The sequence below is a fragment of the Emydura macquarii genome, unplaced genomic scaffold, assembly GCF_026122565.2.
Source record: "Emydura macquarii macquarii isolate MOO-44397 ecotype Brisbane River unplaced genomic scaffold, CSIRO-AGI_Emac_v2 contig_1146, whole genome shotgun sequence".
Lineage (NCBI taxonomy): Eukaryota > Metazoa > Chordata > Testudines > Chelidae > Emydura > Emydura macquarii.
The window spans coordinates 20431533-20450097 of NW_027131283.1; the positions used below are offsets into that span (position 1 = coordinate 20431533).

An 18565-nucleotide genomic window follows, 5' to 3' on the forward strand; every position below is an offset into this window, starting at 1 on the left:
ATGAAGATAAAAGGCTTCCTAGTACTAAACTTAACAAACTAGACTTGGTTCAAGGTGAAATTCTTACCATAAGCTCTCAGTAACATTGCTGACCAAATTTCATGTCAGGATCTGCTCCCAAAGTCCATAAGTTGTTTATTTTGTTGTTTGAGGTGAAAGAGAGAGATGGATAGGAGGAGATAACTTGGAGTGTTTCTTCCATTCACTTTTAGAGTTCAGTCACCCTTTGAAATGCATTTTCTTGAGGGTTACCTGAGACAGAGCTGTGAGGATGGAGACATGGGGTCTTATTGTGAAGGTGGTTCCATGCTGTTCTTTGCTAAATTGCAAATTTGCCTTGTTTCCTTCTTGCTGTCTTAACGACCTTATTTACTAGTTATATGTAAATTGAGGTAAACATACATTTCTTTGTTTAAGACCTGCTTGACCAGTCTTTCTTAATCAGGGCTACGTGGGTTTGAACATGTGCTACGAAAATCATAGGGCTGGAAGGGACCTTGAGAAGACTTCTAGTTCGGTCCCTTGAGCTCATGGCAGGACTAAGTAATATCTAGAGCATCCCTGACAGGTGTTTGTCTAACCTGCTCTTTAAAATCTCCAATGATGGAGATTCCAAAACCTCTTTAGGCAATTTATTCCAGTGATTAACCACCCTGACAGTTAGGAAGTTTTTCCTAATGTCCAACCTAAGCCTCTTTTGCTGCAGTGTAAGCCCATTGCTTCTTGTTCTGTCCTCAGAGGCCAAGAAGAACAATTTTTCTCCCTCCTCCTTGTAACAACCTTTTATGTTCTTGAAAGCTGTTATGTCCCCTCTCAGTCTTTGCCAGACTAAACAAACCCAATTCTTTCAGTCTTGCCTCATAGGTCATGTTTTCTAGACCTTTAATCATTTTTGTTGCTTTTCTCTGGACTTTCTCCAATTTGTCCACAACTTTTCTGAAATGTGGCGCCCAGAACTGGACACAATACCCCAGTTGAGGCCTAATCAGCATGGAGTAGAGCAAAAGAATTACTACTCGTGTCTTACTTACAACATTCCTGCTAATACATCCCAGAATCATGTTTGCTTTTTTTGCAGCAGCATTACACTATTGATTCATATTTAGCTTGTGGTCCACTGTAAACCCTAGATCCCTTTCTGCAGTACTCCTTCCTAGGCAGTCATTTCCCATTTCGTACGTATTCAACTGATTGTTCCTTCCTAAGTGGAGTACTTTGCATTTGTCCTTATTGAATTTCATCCTGTTTACCTCAGACCAATTCTCCAGTTTGTCCAGATCATCTGCATTATAATTCTATCCTCCAAAGCACTTGCAACCCCTCCCAGCTTGGGATCATCCACAAACTTAATAAGTGTATTCTCTATGCCATTATCTAAATTACTTATGAAAATATTGAACAGAACCAGACCCAGAACTGATCCCTGCAGAACCCCACTTGTTATGCCCTTCCAGCATGATTGTGAACCATTGATAACTATTTTCTGGGAATGGTTTTCCAACCAGTTTTGCACCTACCTTACAGTAGCTCCATCTAGGTTGTATTTCCCTAGTTTGTTTAAAAGAAGGTCATGTAGGACAGTACCAAAAGCCTTACTAAAGTCAAGATATGCTACATCTACCATCTCCCCCATCCACAAGGCTTGATACCCTGTCAAAGAAAGCTATCAGGTTGGTTTGACATGATTTGTTCTTAACGAATCCATGCTGACTGTTACTTATTACCTTATTATCATCTAGATGTTTGCAAATTGATTACTTAATTATTTTCTCCATTATCTTTCTGGGTACAGAAGTTAAGCTGACTGGTCTGTAATTCCCCGGTTTGTCCTTATTTCCCTTTTTGTAGATGGACACTATATTTGCCCTTTTCCAGTCCTCTGGAATCACGCCTGTCTTCCAAGATTTTTCAAAGATAATCGCTAATGTCTCAGATATCTCCTTGAGTATTCTAGGATTTATTTCATCAGGCCCTGGTGACTTGAAGACATCTAACTTGTCTAAGTAATTTTTAACTTGTTCTTTCCCTATTTTAGCTTCTGATCCTGCCTCATTTTCACTCACATTCACTATGTGAGTCCCTGCATACTTGTATTATTTGTTTATATCCTTCCTTTGTAATTTGACCTAGTTTCCACTTTTTGTTGGACTCTTTTTTGACTTTCAGATCACTTAAGATCTCCTGGTTAAGCCAGGGTGGTCTCTTGCCATACTTCCTATCTTTCTTACGCAATGGGACAGTTTGCTCTTATGCCCTTAATAATGTCTCTTTGAAAAACTGCCGGCTGTCTTCAATTGTTTTTCCTCTTAGACTTGCTTCCCATGGGATCTTACCTACCAACTCCCTGAGTTTGCTAAAGTCTGCCTTCTTGAAATCCATTGTCTTCATTTTGCTGTTCTCCCTCCTACTATTCCTTAGACTCATGAACTCTATCATTTCGTGATCGCTTTCGCCAAAGTTGCCTTCCACTTTCAGATTCTCAACCAGTTCCTCCCTGTTTTTCAAAATTAACTCTAGAACTGCATCTCCTCTAGTAGCTTTCTCCACCTTCTGAAATAAAAAAATTGTCTCCAATACATTCCAAGAACTTGTTGGATAGTTTGTGCCCTGCTGTGTTATTTTCCCAACAGATATCTGGGTAGTTGAAGTCCCCCATCACCATCAAGTCCTGTGCTTTGGATGTTTTTGTTAGTTGTTTATAAAAAGCCACATCCACCTCTTCTTCCTGGTTTGGTGGTCTGTAGTAGACCCTTACCATGACATCACCCTTGTTTTTACCTCTTTATCCTTACCCAAAGACTTTCAACAAGTCTGTCTCTTATTTCCATCTTAACCTCCGTCCAAGTGTATACATTTTTAATATATAAGGCAAAATCCACTCCCTTTTTTTCCCTGCCTGTCCCTCCTGAGCAAGCTGTACCCTTCTATACTATTCTAGTCATGCGTTGTATCCCACCAATTCTCTGTGATGCCAACTATGTCATAGTTGTGTTTATTTACTAGCATCTCAAGTTCTTCCTGCTTATTTCCCATACTTCTCACATTCGTATCCTAACATCTAAAATACTGATTTGATTCCCCCCCCCCAGTTTTGTCTTGTCTCTCTCCTACCCCTGCTATGACAGCCTGTGCTCCCCCCCAAATTCCAGCCCTTCTCCGAGGTCTTTTTGACTTATCTGTGGGCCTTGGTCACCTACCCCCTTCGAACCTAGTTTAAAGCCCTCCTCACTAGGTTAGCCAGTCTGTATCCAAATATGCTTTTCCCTTTCTTTGATACGTGGACTCCAACTCTGCTTAGCAGTCCTTCTTCCTGGAACAGCATCCCATGGTCAAGGAAGCCGAAGCCCTTGAATTCAGGGGAAATTCATAACGTTACATACAATGTTGCTACACACATTTTACCATGGTAGTATTAACTAGTGAGTTATTAGTGTTCAAATGATGCCTCAAAAGGCATATTTTGTACAAAGTTTGTTACAACAGTGTGTAGGGTGTGAATACAGGGGTTCATTTGGTCAGAGCTTTAATCACAGGCCTTTTGATTGAAGGGGAGTGTGCTGAAATTTTCTTCTCCCCCTGACATTCCCACACACCACCTCAGAAATCCTGTAAAACATAAGTCCTGATCCATATTTAAAACCAAGGGCTCTTTTCCCCCAGCCTATATGTTTATCTTCAGTTTTGCTAGTGTTTTCATTAATTGAATCATGCATAGTAAAGCTTCACATTAGAGTGCACATATATCACAGGAAATAGGAGTTACCAAGCCAGCTCCAACCAGTGATCCACCTCAGGTCCAGTATCCTGAGCAGGTTTTCTGTTTAAGTAGATAATAGCCCAAATCCTGCTTTCCATACGTATTTTCATTATCAGGCAAAACTTCCATTGATTTCTATTGCACTAGATGGAAGTTCTATTGCATTAGATGGAAGTTTATCTAATGATTAAAGTATTAGACAGAAAATAAAAATATTAATTAGAATGTTATTCAGTGAAGTGTTAGAATATTTGATCGTGAGTAGTCACTCTTAAAATCTTTCAGTTGCATTAGCTAACTAAAATATGTCATGTCAGTATTTGCAGTCCTCCCTATATTATATAAGGCAAAACTGTGAGTGCCAGAGTGGTCCTGCTTTGTGTTCAGGCTTGTGTACATTCAGGTATTTTTGAATAACATTAGATTAAAAAAGTTTCTTATTCTACTGAGGTATTTGCTTTTCATTTGCTCCAACTAAAAGGTGTAGTTAGAAATAGTAGGGCTCTCCTTCTAAAGCTCTAGGTCAATAAAGTATTCTCAGCTAAAAAAAGTATCAAAAGGATAAAAATATATCAAAGATTTGGACAAAAGAGAAAACCAAGGAGAGTATAAACTTAAAACACTAGCTCCTGAGGTCTTAAATATGGAAGATAGGACACCTCTATTTAAAGTTTTTTCCATTTCTGGATCAAATTTCAGTCACTCATTTTTTCATGAATGAGTCCTGCTAAATAACTACAGTATTTCTTAACATTTGCTTACAGAGTGAGCTTGTCTGAAACATTAAATAACCACACAAAAAGTATTTTTCAGTTGCAGTATAACTTATAGCATGATCCTGCAACTTATTGAGCCATTCGTGGAAGTGCTGAACACCCTCAGTTTTTTTTTAATTCAGTGGGATTTTAATGAGCTTGCAGAATGGAGCCTTAACTCATCATCTGGCACAGACAGAAAATAAAAGATTGTAAGGTTCTTTTGTAAAAAAAGTTTTCTTCTTGCTTATTCATTCCCTTCTCTATTCCCCTCTCTCATTCTTACCAGAATTTTTTTTTCCAGAGATACTTTGTGATCTCACAGCTTTGGCATTACCATGCATATGGGAAAATCTGCCTGCCTCATTAAATCCCTGATGCAGTGTCTTGCATATGTACCATATCAATACTGGTGACATCAGGTTATATTGCACAATAATTGTAAAGTTACTTGTAAACATGTTGTTTCTTTCTCTCCAGGCGGAATTAAGACAAGTGCATGTGGAAAGCAGATTCTGGTGTTTTTGTTTTATTTTAATTGGCTGAACTTGATACTCATGAAAATGAAATACTTGCAGTGCTAGCTACCTTCAGGCACAGTGTGGACTCGTGCTGTGCAGCCTTCTTCTGCAGAGCTCAGATTAAGCACCTGAATGCTGACTTGCTTCATGCCTCTTATTTCTGTCCTTGAATCGCTCTTCAGCAAAGACTGGAAATTACGTTAAATCATACTAATCTGTGATTTTGCTATTGATATACATATGGTACCCAACATTTGAAAGATACACACACACATTTTCAGAGAAAAATAAGGATCTTCTTTTTACCTCTGTTGATATACATGGAACTATAAGCTTTTTTGCAGGGATGTGGTGTGAAGGGTGAAAAAGTTGCTAAAATACTTGTTCTTCCCATGGATTCTAAATTGTGGAGTTCTCCATGGTTCTATTCTGTTATCCCTCCTGTTGAGTCTGAATATAGAGTATTGTTCGTGGGAGAGAAAATGAGATTTATATGATTTGCAATGCCATGAATATGTTGAACATCTTTTGTTGAATCTGGCTTCTCTAGTTTCTTTGCCAATGATGACTGACAAAAGTAGGGCCATGTGTATGCCAGATAAAATGGAAGTCGTAATGCAGTGTAGGTGAAAGCAGTCAGAGAAATGGGGAGGTCTTGCTCCATCATTTGTTTTATCTGCATTCTCTAATAAGCCTTAGTTAATCAAAAAACTTTACTTTAAGCAGGTGAGTAGTCCCACTCATGCTTACATGAGTTTCTGAATCATGGTTATAGTGACAATGACTTGTCATGCCCATTGTCATATAGGTTTTCCCAGGAAGTTGTGGCCCTTCCACTCAGATGCAGACTTTGCTACAAGAGCTGGGCAGAAAATTTTGAAATTTTGTGAAAAATGGTGATAATTCTGTAGAAACTCTTTTACATTTTTTGAGGAACTCTGCTTGCCTCAGTGATCTGTGCAATCATCACCATCAAGATAGACTATGACATTGTGTTGTACTTGGTGTTAAAAATAATTCAGAAGATGACCCTTAAAAGAGGACTTCAAATTTTCAGATGATGCAGAGTGCAGCAGTTCCACTAAAAAGTTGGGTTGGGTTTGTATGAGTATTTTTCACTAGTACTCCATGCAATGCTTAATGTGTACCTAGTTGAAAGGACTTGTAGACCCAGAAAATAAAATTTCTACAGCTCAAGCTGGGTCTTGCAGGGGCAAACATTTCAGCTCTGTCTGGGAAGGCGAGGAATTCCCTCTGATTGGCCACCACCACTTCTTTGCTTCCTGGGATGCAAGCAGCCAATCAGAGCTGCAGGAAGTAGGCAGAACTGTCTCCCTCCCCTCAGGAGCCAAAGTCATTTCACAGAAAGGGAGGAGGGAGCCCCAACAGTTGAAGGAGGAACAGAGGTCAGGCAGGGGGTGGGGAGTGGTGCAGGGGAAGGGGAACGGGCAGAACAGACGTTGAGCGGAGAAAGCCTGTGACAGAGTGAGTGAGAGAGAGTCTAACAACTGAGTGAGCTGCCAAAGTAAGGAGAGTTTGGCTGCAGGTGGAAGAGTCCAAGGGTTTTAACTATTAGAAAGGCACCAAGAAAAGTAACTGGCAGAATAAAGAGAACCCAATACACTTCACAAACATACTCTAAACTTAGGCTAAATAAAAAAGCCCCAAGAGTAAAAAAGCAGACAGAACACCAGCAGCAGAGTTGGGGCTATCCAGTTTATTGCATTGAGTGCAACATGCATGATTATGATTACCTGCAGATGGCATATGTGTGTGTGCAATGCAAGCAACTCCAAGCCCTCAAAGACGGAACATAGGTTCTGGAGGCCAGAGAGGCTGAACTAAAGGAACAAAGAGAGACAGAGAAGTGCACAGATGACATAGAACAGTCCCACCTCTTATCCAGCAGCCCCGGTGCTATTAAGGAGGATGAAAGTCTGGGGCAGGAGACCACGAAGCTGGAGTGGAGGAAAACAATCCCATAGTTGGGAAGCACCTTCCAGATAATGTTGTGGTATCCTCTCATAATGAGATATCCCTCTGTGGGTGAGGATTAAAGTTATTTGGAAGAGACAGAGAATAGTAGTGGAGGATTCAATTATTAGAAATAGAGACAGCTGGGTTTGTGATGACTAAGAGAACCACCTGGTAAATTGCTTGCCAGGTAAGAAGATAGCAGATCTCACTAAATATCTAGATAGCCTTTTAGATAGTGTTGGGGGGAGGTGACAGTGATTGTGGTACATGTAGGTACCATGACCTAGGGAAAGGTAAGAGCGAGGTCCAGGACCTTTATGGTAGCATTCGCTGAAATGCTTCCAGTTCTACGTGCAGGGCCAGTAAGACAGGCAGCATAGCAAAATCTCAATGCATGGATGAGATGATGGTATAGGGAGGAGGGATTTAGGTTTATTAGGAACTGGGAAATCTTTTGGGGAAGAAGTGGGCTATGCAGAAGGGATGGGCTCCACCTAATCTAAAATGGAACCAGACTGCTGGCACGTAAAATTGAAAAGGTTGTACAAGAGTTTTTACATGAAGGACTGAGGGAAAGCCAAGAGGTATAGAGGAGGACATGGTTCGAGCAGAGACATCCATTAGGGATGAATTTTTTACAGGGGAAACTCTATATCCTGGTAATGAGGATAGAAGAAAAGTTGGTAAAATACAGGTAGCTGCAGTAAGGAAGTCAAACAAAATAGAGTCCCATTTTAAAATAACACATGAAGGCAAGCAAATGAATAGTGACAAAATGTATGAGTGCTTATATACCAGGGATGGCCAAATATACTGACCCTCTGAGACCTCTCCTCCCTGCTAGGCAGAATCCTTTAGCCCCACCATCCTGCCTCAGGGCCGAGCTCCCCATCCCAGTCTGCTAGGCGGGAAGTGGTGTGGGGGAGCACCTCACTTTAACTGTAAAAGAGCCGCATGCAGCTCGTGAGCCACAGTTTAGCCACCCCTGTTACACACAATTGCTAAAAGCCTAAATACTAAGATGGATGAACTAGCGTGCCTGTCATTAAATGAGGAAATTGATATAATAGGCGTCATGGAAACTTGGTGGACTGAGGACGTAATCAATGGGACAGGGTAATACACAGGGTACAAAATACATAGGAATGACCAAGTAGGTTGCCCTGGTGTGGGAGTGGCACTATATGTTTAAAAAAAAAAAAGAAAGAAAGAAAGAAAAGCATAAAGTCAAGTAAGGTAAAAACCTTAAATGAAACAAACTGAAAGAGAGAATCAATATGGATAGAAATTCCAGGCTTGACCAACAAGAATATAGCAATAGGAATATAATACTGCCCACCTGACCAGGATAGTGATGATGACTGTGAAATGCCAAGGGAGATCAGAGAGGCTACAAAAGCAAAGAGCACAATAAAAATGGGTGATTTCAACTCTCTTAATGTTGACTGGATAAATATCACTTCAGGGCATGATGTGGAGATAAAATTTCTAGATACCACTAATGACTGCTTCTTGGAACAGCTAAGAGCCCAAAAGGGAAGAGGCAATTCTTGATTTACTCCTAAGGAGAACACAGGATCTGGTCCAACAGATTAATGTAGCTGAAACACTTGGTAATAGTGACCATAATGTAATTAAATTTAACATCCTCATAGAGGAGATAATACCTAAAAAAACTCACCATGGTAACATTTAACTTTAAAAAGGGGGAACTACATGAAAATGAGGATGCTTGTTAGATGGAAATTAAAATGAGCTGCCACAGGGATAAAATGCTTGCAGGCAGCATGGGGACTATTTAAAAACACCATAATAGAGGCTCAGAATAAACGTATAACCCAAATCAGAAAAGACAATAAGAGTACCAAAAGAGTGCCACCATGGCTAACAGCAGAATGATGGAGCCCGTTAGAGGCAAAAAAGCATCCTTTAAAATTTGGAAGTCAGAATCTAGTGAGGTTATCAGGAAGGAGCACAAACTCTGGCATGTTAAATGTATAGTATAATAAGGCAAGCAAAGTAGAATTTGAGAAGAAACTTGTAAAGATGCAAAAACTTTCAGTAAGAATTTTTCAAAGTACATCAGAAGCAAGAAGCCTGCCAAACAGGCAGTGGGGCTGCTAGACTACAAAGATGCTAACAGAGCACTCAAGGAAGACAAGGCCGTTGCAGAGAAATTAAATGAATTATTTGCATCAGTCTTCACTGCAGATGATGTGAGAGAGATTCCCACACCTGAGCCATTCTTTTTAGGTGACAAATCTAAGGAACTGTCCCAGATAGAGATATCAGTAGAGGAGGTTCTGGAACAAACTGATACATTTAACTGTAATAAATCACCAGGACCAGATGGTATCCACCCAAGAGTTCTGAAGGAACTCAAATATGAAATTGCAGAACTACTAACTGTATGTAACGTAGTGCTGAAACAAACCTCTGTACCTGATGACTGGAAGGCAATTAATGTGATATCAATTTTTTAAAACGACTCCAGATGCAATCCTGGCAATTACAGGCCACTAAGCCTAACTTCAGTACCAGGCAAATTGGTTGAAACTGTAGTAAAGACTAGAATGATCAGACACAGAGATTTCTTGGGAAAGAGTCAATATGGCTTTCGTAAAGGGAAATCATGCCTTACCAATCTATTAGACAGACATCTTTGAGGGTGTAAATAACCACGTGGATATAGGTAATCCAGTTGATATTGTGTACGTGGATTTTCAGACAACCTTTGACAAGGTCCTTCGCTAAAGTCTATTAAGGAAACTAAGAGGTCATGGGATAACAGGAAAGGTCCTTTCATAGATCAGTAACTGGTTAAAATATAGGAAACAAAGGTCAGAATAAATGGTCAGTTTTCAGAATAGAGAGGGTAAACAGTGGGGTCCCCCAAGGATTTGTACAGGACCTGTGCTGTTCAACATATTCATTAAGGATCTGGAAAGCAGAATGAATACTGAAGTGGCAAAGTTTGCAGACGATACAAAATTATTCCAGGTAATTAAGTCCAAAGCTGAGTGCAGGGGAATCTCACAAAGCTGGGTGACTGGGCAACAAAATGGCAGATGAAATTCAAGATTGTTAAGTGCAAAGTAATGCACATTGGAAAAAATAATCCCAACTACACATATATAATGATGGGTTCTAAATTAGCTGTAGAAAATAAGACAGAAAATACCATAATGCCAAAATATCATAGCTCCCACACCCTGAATATTGTGTCCAGTTCTGGTCACCCCATTTTAAAAAAGGATATAATGGAACTGAAAAAGGTTCAGAGAATGGCAACAAAAATAATCAAGGGTGTGGAATGACTTCAAACAATGCATAATTAACCTGTGGAACTCATTGCCATGGGATGTAGTGTTAGCCAAAATGTAACTGAGTTCAAAAAAGAACTAGATAAGTTATGCAGGATAGGTCCATCAATGGCTATTAGCCAAGATGGTCAGGGATGTAAACCCATGCTCAGGGTGACTGTAAACTTCTGGCTGCCAGAAGCCTGGAGGGGAACACAGGAGTGGATTTCTCTAGGATTGCCCTGTTCTGTATTTTCCCCCTGAAGTTCTGTTACGGGCCACTGTCAGAGACAGAATACTGGGCAAGATGGACCATGATCTGACCTGATATGGGAATTCTTATGAGAGCCCCCTCACTTTCTCTTTAGGGCAATAAGCAAGGGGTATTTGTTTATGCAGCACTATGCTGAACCATCTTGGCAGGACTACAGTTCATGAATTTAAAATTATAGTCTCAGAGAGACTATTTTATGCCATGAAATTTTAAATTTGTTATTAAATTGCCCAGATGCTATGATGGTAGTTCATAAAAACACTGGAATAAAAAACAAAAACTGCTCTTCCTAAATAAAGATGATTGAGATCAGACAAAGATGAGATCACCAAATTAATTTTACTCATTACTAAAGTTGTATCTAAACCTAGGCTGCAACCGAGGAAGGCTAGTACATTTAAAAACAATGGCAAATGTAAACGATAACTTCTATCGCATTGTGAATCTTCAGTTGTATTGTTAATCACTTCAGTATTACATCATAGAACACCAGGTAAAACACACTCTCCAAAGCTGAACAAAGTACTTGGCAAGTGCCACTTTGAAACATTAGAGAGACAAGGTGGGTGAGAGCGACAACAGAAGTGGGTCCAGTAAAAGATATTACCAAACACTGCTCGTGTCCCTAATATCCTGGGACTGACATGGGTACAGTGACACTGCATACAACTTTGAAACATCGGTGTTCCTGTGCTACCATTATGGTGGCATTTAAAAAACTCTTCTAATCACCAGCTGTGGTGGCACTTTGCACGGATGGGGTGCCCATTAAGAATTTATATTACATTGGTGTGTTTGTTATCTGTGCTAACTAAAAAGGGATGGGCTGACTAGTGAAAATAAGAACTGACTGCATTCAAACCCTTTCTGAGGTTAAATAAAATAAGAATAAACCTGACTCACACTCTTTCTGAGGTTGAATAAAGTTTGACTGTCTTTGCTTTCCTATCGTTTTTCATTCTCCTGAATCCCTACAGGCTCAGTCAGGACTGCAGGAGAAGCTCGTGTTTTTTACGTGCTTTTGGCGTCACCAGAGTCTAGAGTAGTATTGTAGACCCAACTGGTCTGGATAAGATTTGGATACACATCCAAACTTCTGGTTGCCAATGAATCCTAGGAGCTTCTTGTAGTTTTCACGTAGCAATTAATATACAGCCTAAATCCACAGATTTTTATGCTTTCATATGTGATCTAAAATGAGCTGATTGCTGCATCTTAAATAAGAGGATTGATTTTTTTCCTTCTTTTTTCACAACAGTGCACAGGAAAATATGAGAGTCCTTTGCTTTCTGTTACATGTGTGCAAACACACGGTGTAAAACATCCAGTCTGATGAATGATAGAATACAGCACATTGTTCCCTTGAATCAGCCTTGAGAATAATCATCCTGTTCTCCTCCCTGCAGAATACTCACAAGACTGTTCTGTGGTCAGCAATATGGATTGGAAGGGGCAGAAGCTTGCTGTTGCAGCTTGTTCATCTCAGAGGAGACCACATATTACACTGGAATACAAAACAGACACTTTCTTCATATTAAAAAAAAACTGCTTTATTTACTGTTTTGGTGCAATAAACAAAGCAAAATTGCTGTATTTGCAGTGAACTCTTGTCATTCATGACTGCAGTTTTGATTCCTGTCCTAAAAATGATCTATGCATTGTGATTTTTCTCTGGAACATTAGTGTCAGGGCCCTGAATTTGGGTGCAAAAAACAGACTAGGAAAAATATACTGAAATGACATGAGATGACCTGAGGTTATTAGCCTCTTATTATGGTGAGTGACTCAGGCTGAGATAAAGAACCATAGCATTCCTTTGTTTGACTGCATGAGGACAGATTTTACATTCTTTATTTTAGGTTACAATTGACATGAAAGCAAAATCCTCTAGGCTTCTTTCCTTTATGTCAGTTTGCCTTACGGATATATTTTGCATCAGAATAGGAGCTGCTGTATCCATTATTAATTATTATTATTTTATTTTATTGTTTGAATTATGGTAATGCCTAGGAGTCTAGTCATGGATCAGGGGGACTCCATTATGCTATATGTTGTACAAAAGGTTGGTTGGTTTCTTAAGGAGGCAAAGACCAGATGGGGGCTTAAGTAGCTGTAACATATTTAAAACCTAGCTCTGAAACAGCCCTTAGCCTTCTACAGTTCAGATGAGGGGAGATGTATTTGCATAGATTTCAAAGCTGTTTCTGAGGAACTGCTGCTGCTTGTGTTTTATTGCATTTGGGGGGATTTGCAACCTTTGACTGACACTGGGGAAAATATTATTACGTGAGAGTGAGTCCACTCATGCTTAGGGCAGGGAGGGAATGGTTCATAAGGACTTCCCACTTGAGGCACTATATCATCCACATCTCCTTTCACTCCACTGGAAGTCTGTTTTCTGAAAATACTGTAACAGGAAAAGAGTAACCCAGAATGGTTAAAGGCACGTTTCCTATCATGTAATAAGCATCATTCTGCTTTATTGTAGATAACAGCTGCTGGAGGGCATCTGAAATTTACCATCTCCTATGACCTCACAGGGCAAGAAGAAGCTGTTCAAACAATTCTGCAGTCTGATATCATCATAGAGGTAAAATATTTCCATTTCCAGCAGCTGACTTTTGTCCATTTCTTCAGTGGACACTGAAGGCTAATAGCATCGAAAAGTAAGCAGGCAAAATTGACATGTAAAGGGGCATTTGCAGCCAATTTACAGCAACAAAAAGGATCATACCTTAATGACTTGAAACTGGGTTGGCAAGACTAACTACCCAAAGGAGCCTTGACTAACGTTAGAAAATATTGTAGCCTACATTTGTAATTATGAGCAAGAAAAATGAAGAAATGTAATGCATTAGTTCATTGAAATAGCAATTGCAGATGCTTTAAACCAGTCTAACACTTTAATCATTTGTACTATATAGTATCATGTATACTGTGCTCCAGTGGATTATCTGGATTTTCTCATGCCCATGCAAGCCATGTCACTGGGTTTCAATTGAATTACCTGGATTTTGCATACACTAACTTCTGCAACAAAGCTCATGTCATGAACACTGGAAAACCCAGCACATTCCTGGTATTGACTGTTCTTATAAAATATGCTTTCTAGTTCTCCTTTATACCGAATATTTACAATGATACAGCATCTTTTCTACCCTTTTTATATTTAATTGTATCCCTAACACATCGCTCTCTCTAGGGAGCTGGCTTAAGAATCAGCACTTCAAAGGAGGGCATTCACCTGCAGCCATTTGAAGAACACACTGAAGAAGTTGTGCTGAAACCAGACTTATTTACTGTGCACGGCACTGACTCTCCAGTCAGCAAAAGGGAATTCATGACTGTGCTGGCAAATATAAAGAGGCTCCTCATAAGAGCCACATACAGCTATGGGATGGATGCCATCTACAGGTAGATGTGGGAACTGCATTTATGACAATGTTCTGCCCTCCCTCTGATGAATACTTTTATTTTCTCTTTGTGCAGGATTGAAGTTGGTGTAATTTAGTAGGATGCTTATTGTTGTTTTTCCTCAATTAAATCTTTAATATTTATTTAAGTCTTAGCATTTTCAAATAGTCTGCATTTTTTCATTTCTGACTTTATTTTTTGCTTCTACTGGCAAACCTACAACAAAGTGAAATCACATGGACTATTAAAGAGAGAATCACAATTCAATAAATAAATGTATTTTGGGCCACTGCAATTCCCTTGTATATGATAAGTCATTCTGATGGCATGCAGTCTGAGATGCCTTGGGTATGAGAAGAATATCTTAATTTTTGTTTCCCCATTTAAAGAATAGACTATGCCATAATGTTAAGACCGTGCATCAGAGATGGATCCTTTAGCTCTCAAAATGAATAACAACCAAATTGACAACATGTGGCTAGAGGGATTTTTTTTTAAAAATCAGTATTGTATCTAAAACTAGGTAATCCCAAACCTTTCCCCCTGATTTATGTCAGATTATTCTACTGTCTGGTCGTCTTAAAATCAATGGTTTCATTTGAAGTCTTCTGAAGTCTTCCTATCAAATGAATGATGTGTGCACTGAGGATGTTTATATGAGCTGTCACAGCAGCAATCCCATCTAGGTGGCTGTAGTGTGCACTCTACATTACCTACAAAACTCGGTGGTTCAATCTATAAAGCTATCATTGGATTTGAAATTTCTATTAGTGCATTAGTGGATACCGCAGGTGGGCCAAACGGCAGCCTGGTTCCTGGTATTGTAGATTTATCCTTCGCTAATACACTATTGCTAGGTGACTTGAATCATGTTTGTAAAACTTGGTACTAGAATTGATTCCAATTTATATTGCTTTGTGGTTTTCCACTCATGAGGTATAATATCTAACCCACAAAATCGTCACTTGAGTGATCTAAAGCAACTGGAGGTAGAGGGAACTGACTGCACTCCTGTGATTACTTGCCTCGAATGAAGCATTATTATCTGAAAGAGGAGAATAAACAAAATCTCTCTGTTGCCCTGTTCCACTAGAACACATTCCTAGATAGAGTATATGGAAGCATCAGCCAGCAGTTCCAATACTTAATTTCACACCATTGCTTAGGAGTTTAAAACTTTATCATTTTAAGTGGTATCCAGTTGAAACATAACAAATAAGTAGAGAGCAAATAAATACCCATTTTTGCAACTATGCAGTGTATCTTGAATCACTCAAGCTATTGTTTTATTTCCAAGTGGGTTGAACAAAGATTTCAACTTAGAGGTTGAAACGTAGGTCATGGCAAGCATACAACTTGTTAACATTAACTTTTGCACAGGTGCCCAGGGGTATTTTCCCTATAAAATTGATCTTACTTCTTTAATCTCCTCCTCCCTTTTCCTCTGCTTTGTTACTTTAGACACTTTTCTGTGTCTTGCTCCTTTAAACGTGAGAACAAACCAAGTTGCAAAATTTGGTTCTAGATCTAAACTTGCCTCAACTTAATGTTTGAATCTGGTATTTTAGCTCGACTTACTGTGGAAGAGGGAGTCTGCCACCGGGTTTAGATCCACATCCAAACTTCAGTAAAGGTTAGGGATTTTCAAATCTGAGTATCTTGGAAGTATCTATTTAAAACTTTCTCCTATATGCTCCCAAGTAGTGCCCAATGTCCTGCCTGCCAAGTTCCATTTCTACTCCCCCTTTGATTCCCCACAATACTTCTTGGCAGAGAATTCTTTTAACATTTAAAGCTAATATGTTGATTCATAAACTGTGCCATGTAGATTAAATATGATATCTAAACTTTGTGAAAAGGTACACAGACCACAGACTCAGCAGCATGGAATAATAATACTACTTCTCTTATAAGGATTTTTCCTTAGTAGATCTCAAAGCACTTTGTAAAGAAGGCAAATATTATTATCCCCATTTTACAGATGGAGAAACTGAGTCCCACAGGTGAAGGGACTTGCCAGGGCACCCAGCAGGGTAATGGCAGAACCAGGCATAGAATCTAGGTCTCCTGGTTCCTAGTCCAGTGCACTATCCCCGTCCACTAGGTCACACTGCCTCCCCTTTAAAGGAAGTCCCTTTGTTGTTGAGATGGTGCACAGCATTTTGGGTCACTTTAGAGTTTTGTGGAGAAATGAAATTTTCTGTTGTAAAGTATCCTTAGGGAAGCTCACCAGAAGAACATAGGATGGGTCAGAATAAAAATCTCTATGAAGTGCTTTGCCAGTTTGTGGCAGTTTCCCTCTGGTTGCTATAGGGTTATGACTGGAAATGCAGGTTCCACAAGGACTGTGATAAAAAGGTAGCTGTTAGTCATTTTGTAGAGTGTTTTCTATTTTTATTATCTTTGGCTAAAAATGACTTTTAGTTGCTCTCAGTCCACATCTCTCTCCATCTCTGGGGATGTTTTGCCCTCGTTCACCACAGATATACTACCCCTAATCCATGCTGATGGTACAGACCCCCTTCCACACACAACTGTGGCTGGTAAAGGCCGTGATCCACCCATTAGTGCTGTTTTAAAGTATCTTTTGTGTTTACTTATAACATCACCAGTATCATGCAAAGCCTTAAAACTCTGAAGACAACTTGCTCTTTGGTTATAGAATCATAGAATCATAGAGTTGGAAGGGACCTCAGGAGGTCATCTAGTCCAACCCCCTGCTCAAAGCAGGACTAACCTCAGCTATATCATCCCAGCCAGGGCTTTGTCAAGCCTCAGCTTAAAAACCTCTAAGGATGGAGATTCCACCACCTCCCTAGGTAACCCATTCCAGTGGGAGATTCACCACCCTCCTAGTGAAAAACTTTTTCCTAATGTCCAAGCTAGACCTCCCGCCCTGCAACTTGAGACCGTTGCTCCTTGTTCCGTTATCATCACGGTTTACTGAGTGCCATCAAGGTGTTCAGTGCTGTACAATACTGAGGAAGACATGGTGTGAAACCCAGGCTCCCACTGATATCTATGGGAGTTTTGCTAGGATTTCACCCACAGGCTCTGTAATTAGAAAGGTCTTTCACTGTCCATTACGTGACACCTGTACTGCCAATTTCCAGTGAGTGCCTAAATCTGCCTGTGTTGTTTTCTGTTAGATCCCATTTCATTCTAATAAAACACTTTAGGCACCGGAGCCAAATGGTAATGCTCTTTACTATCTTGCAAAATACCTGATTTAATTCTCAATTGGCTGAACACTCAATAATAATCTTGCACATCAAAATAAATTTAAAAAATTCTATTCTCTCCATAAAGAATTTGGCTAAACATAAAGTGTATTTCCTGTTCCTGTGGCCGTACAAGTCTTGGGATTACTGTAGGGAAAATGCTTTAAGACTTTGTGTCTCTCAGTAGTGACTCTTCTGGCTGCTTAAAGACTAGTGTTGACAGGTTCTGATGGAAGTCAGACTTGTCCAGAAAGCTCAGGTAGCCCCGAGTGTGAAAAAAGAAAGTGTATGTGTAAAAGAGTTCCATAGGGGTAGCCGTGTTAGTCTTTAAGGTGCTACAGAACTCTTGTTGTTTTTGCTGTACGTGTAAAACATTCCTTGGGGGTGTGGCCAAGGTCCCACTCCATTTGGTAAACATTTGAGGATTATGAGGCTTCTCCAGTGGCTAAATTCTATCTCAAAACAGCAGCAGAAATTCACTACATATAACACTCTGTTCTTTTAAACAGCACAGATATTCAAACTGCTAATGATTTCACATCTGAAGGATTTTCAAGGGTGATGTGATAGTTTGTGTTGGAAAATCTCTCCATAGAGAGATTAAATGAGATGCCCAAAGTCATACAGAACTGAGAATTGAACCTAGGTGTCCTGAGTCCCAATCAGCCTGAGCCTTAACTAGAAGATCATCCCCACCCACTCTATTTTTTATCTTGACAGAAGGATTAAAAAAAAGCCTTAAAAATTTCAGTATCATAATAATTGGAAGGTATTTCCCATTAATTTATAATGTTGTACCCTTGACTAAGCAATAGCATTTGATCTTGAATGCCTTCTGGATTTTTTTTAAGATAGGGATGCAATTATTACTGTATCTCATAATTAGGAAGCATCCTCAAATTAACATGGAAATAAAAGCCCATTTAGAGAGGATAAAAACATGAGGTGAAGAATGAAATGTTAGCAGAGGGTTTGAAAGTGATTGTTGCTTTTCTGCCTAAATTGGGGGATTCTGTTAGAGCTGGTGGAATCTTTCAGACTGATCGAACTTTTAAAGTGTATCTCCTGTAGTTAGGCAGAACTGAAAAGCTCTGTTGTGTCATGTTACTTAATCCAGCATTGTTTAGAGTCTGTTCCAAGGAAGCCTGTGGTAATAACACCGATTCTTCACTGTTAACATTTGGCATTACAGCTAATGTAAATGTGGTATATACTGAGATGGGCACTAGAGAGTTGTTGTAGAAATCCTGATAAAGACAATGTATTACTTGCAATCTGAAATAGACTCACCACTAAAATAGAGGGGAGGAGGATGGGAAAGGCAAAGCAGTGGGGTCCCCTAAG

At 39.6% G+C, this 18565-nt stretch overlaps 1 protein-coding gene across 6 annotated transcripts in view; it reads left to right on the forward strand.

Moving 5' to 3' along the window:
- LAMA2 (laminin subunit alpha 2) overlaps positions 1-18565 on the forward strand; it is a 482162-nt gene that overhangs the window by 277829 nt on the left and 185768 nt on the right. For all 6 annotated transcript variants that reach the window (XR_010919459.1, XM_067546727.1, XM_067546728.1 and 3 more), the window contains 2 exons: positions 13075-13176; positions 13789-14000. Coding sequence is in view for 5 of the 6 variants with exons in the window: in XM_067546727.1 (XP_067402828.1) it covers positions 13075-13176; positions 13789-14000 (314 nt within the window). In the remaining variant the exon portion in view is untranslated. The remainder of the gene's footprint in view (positions 1-13074; positions 13177-13788; positions 14001-18565) is intronic.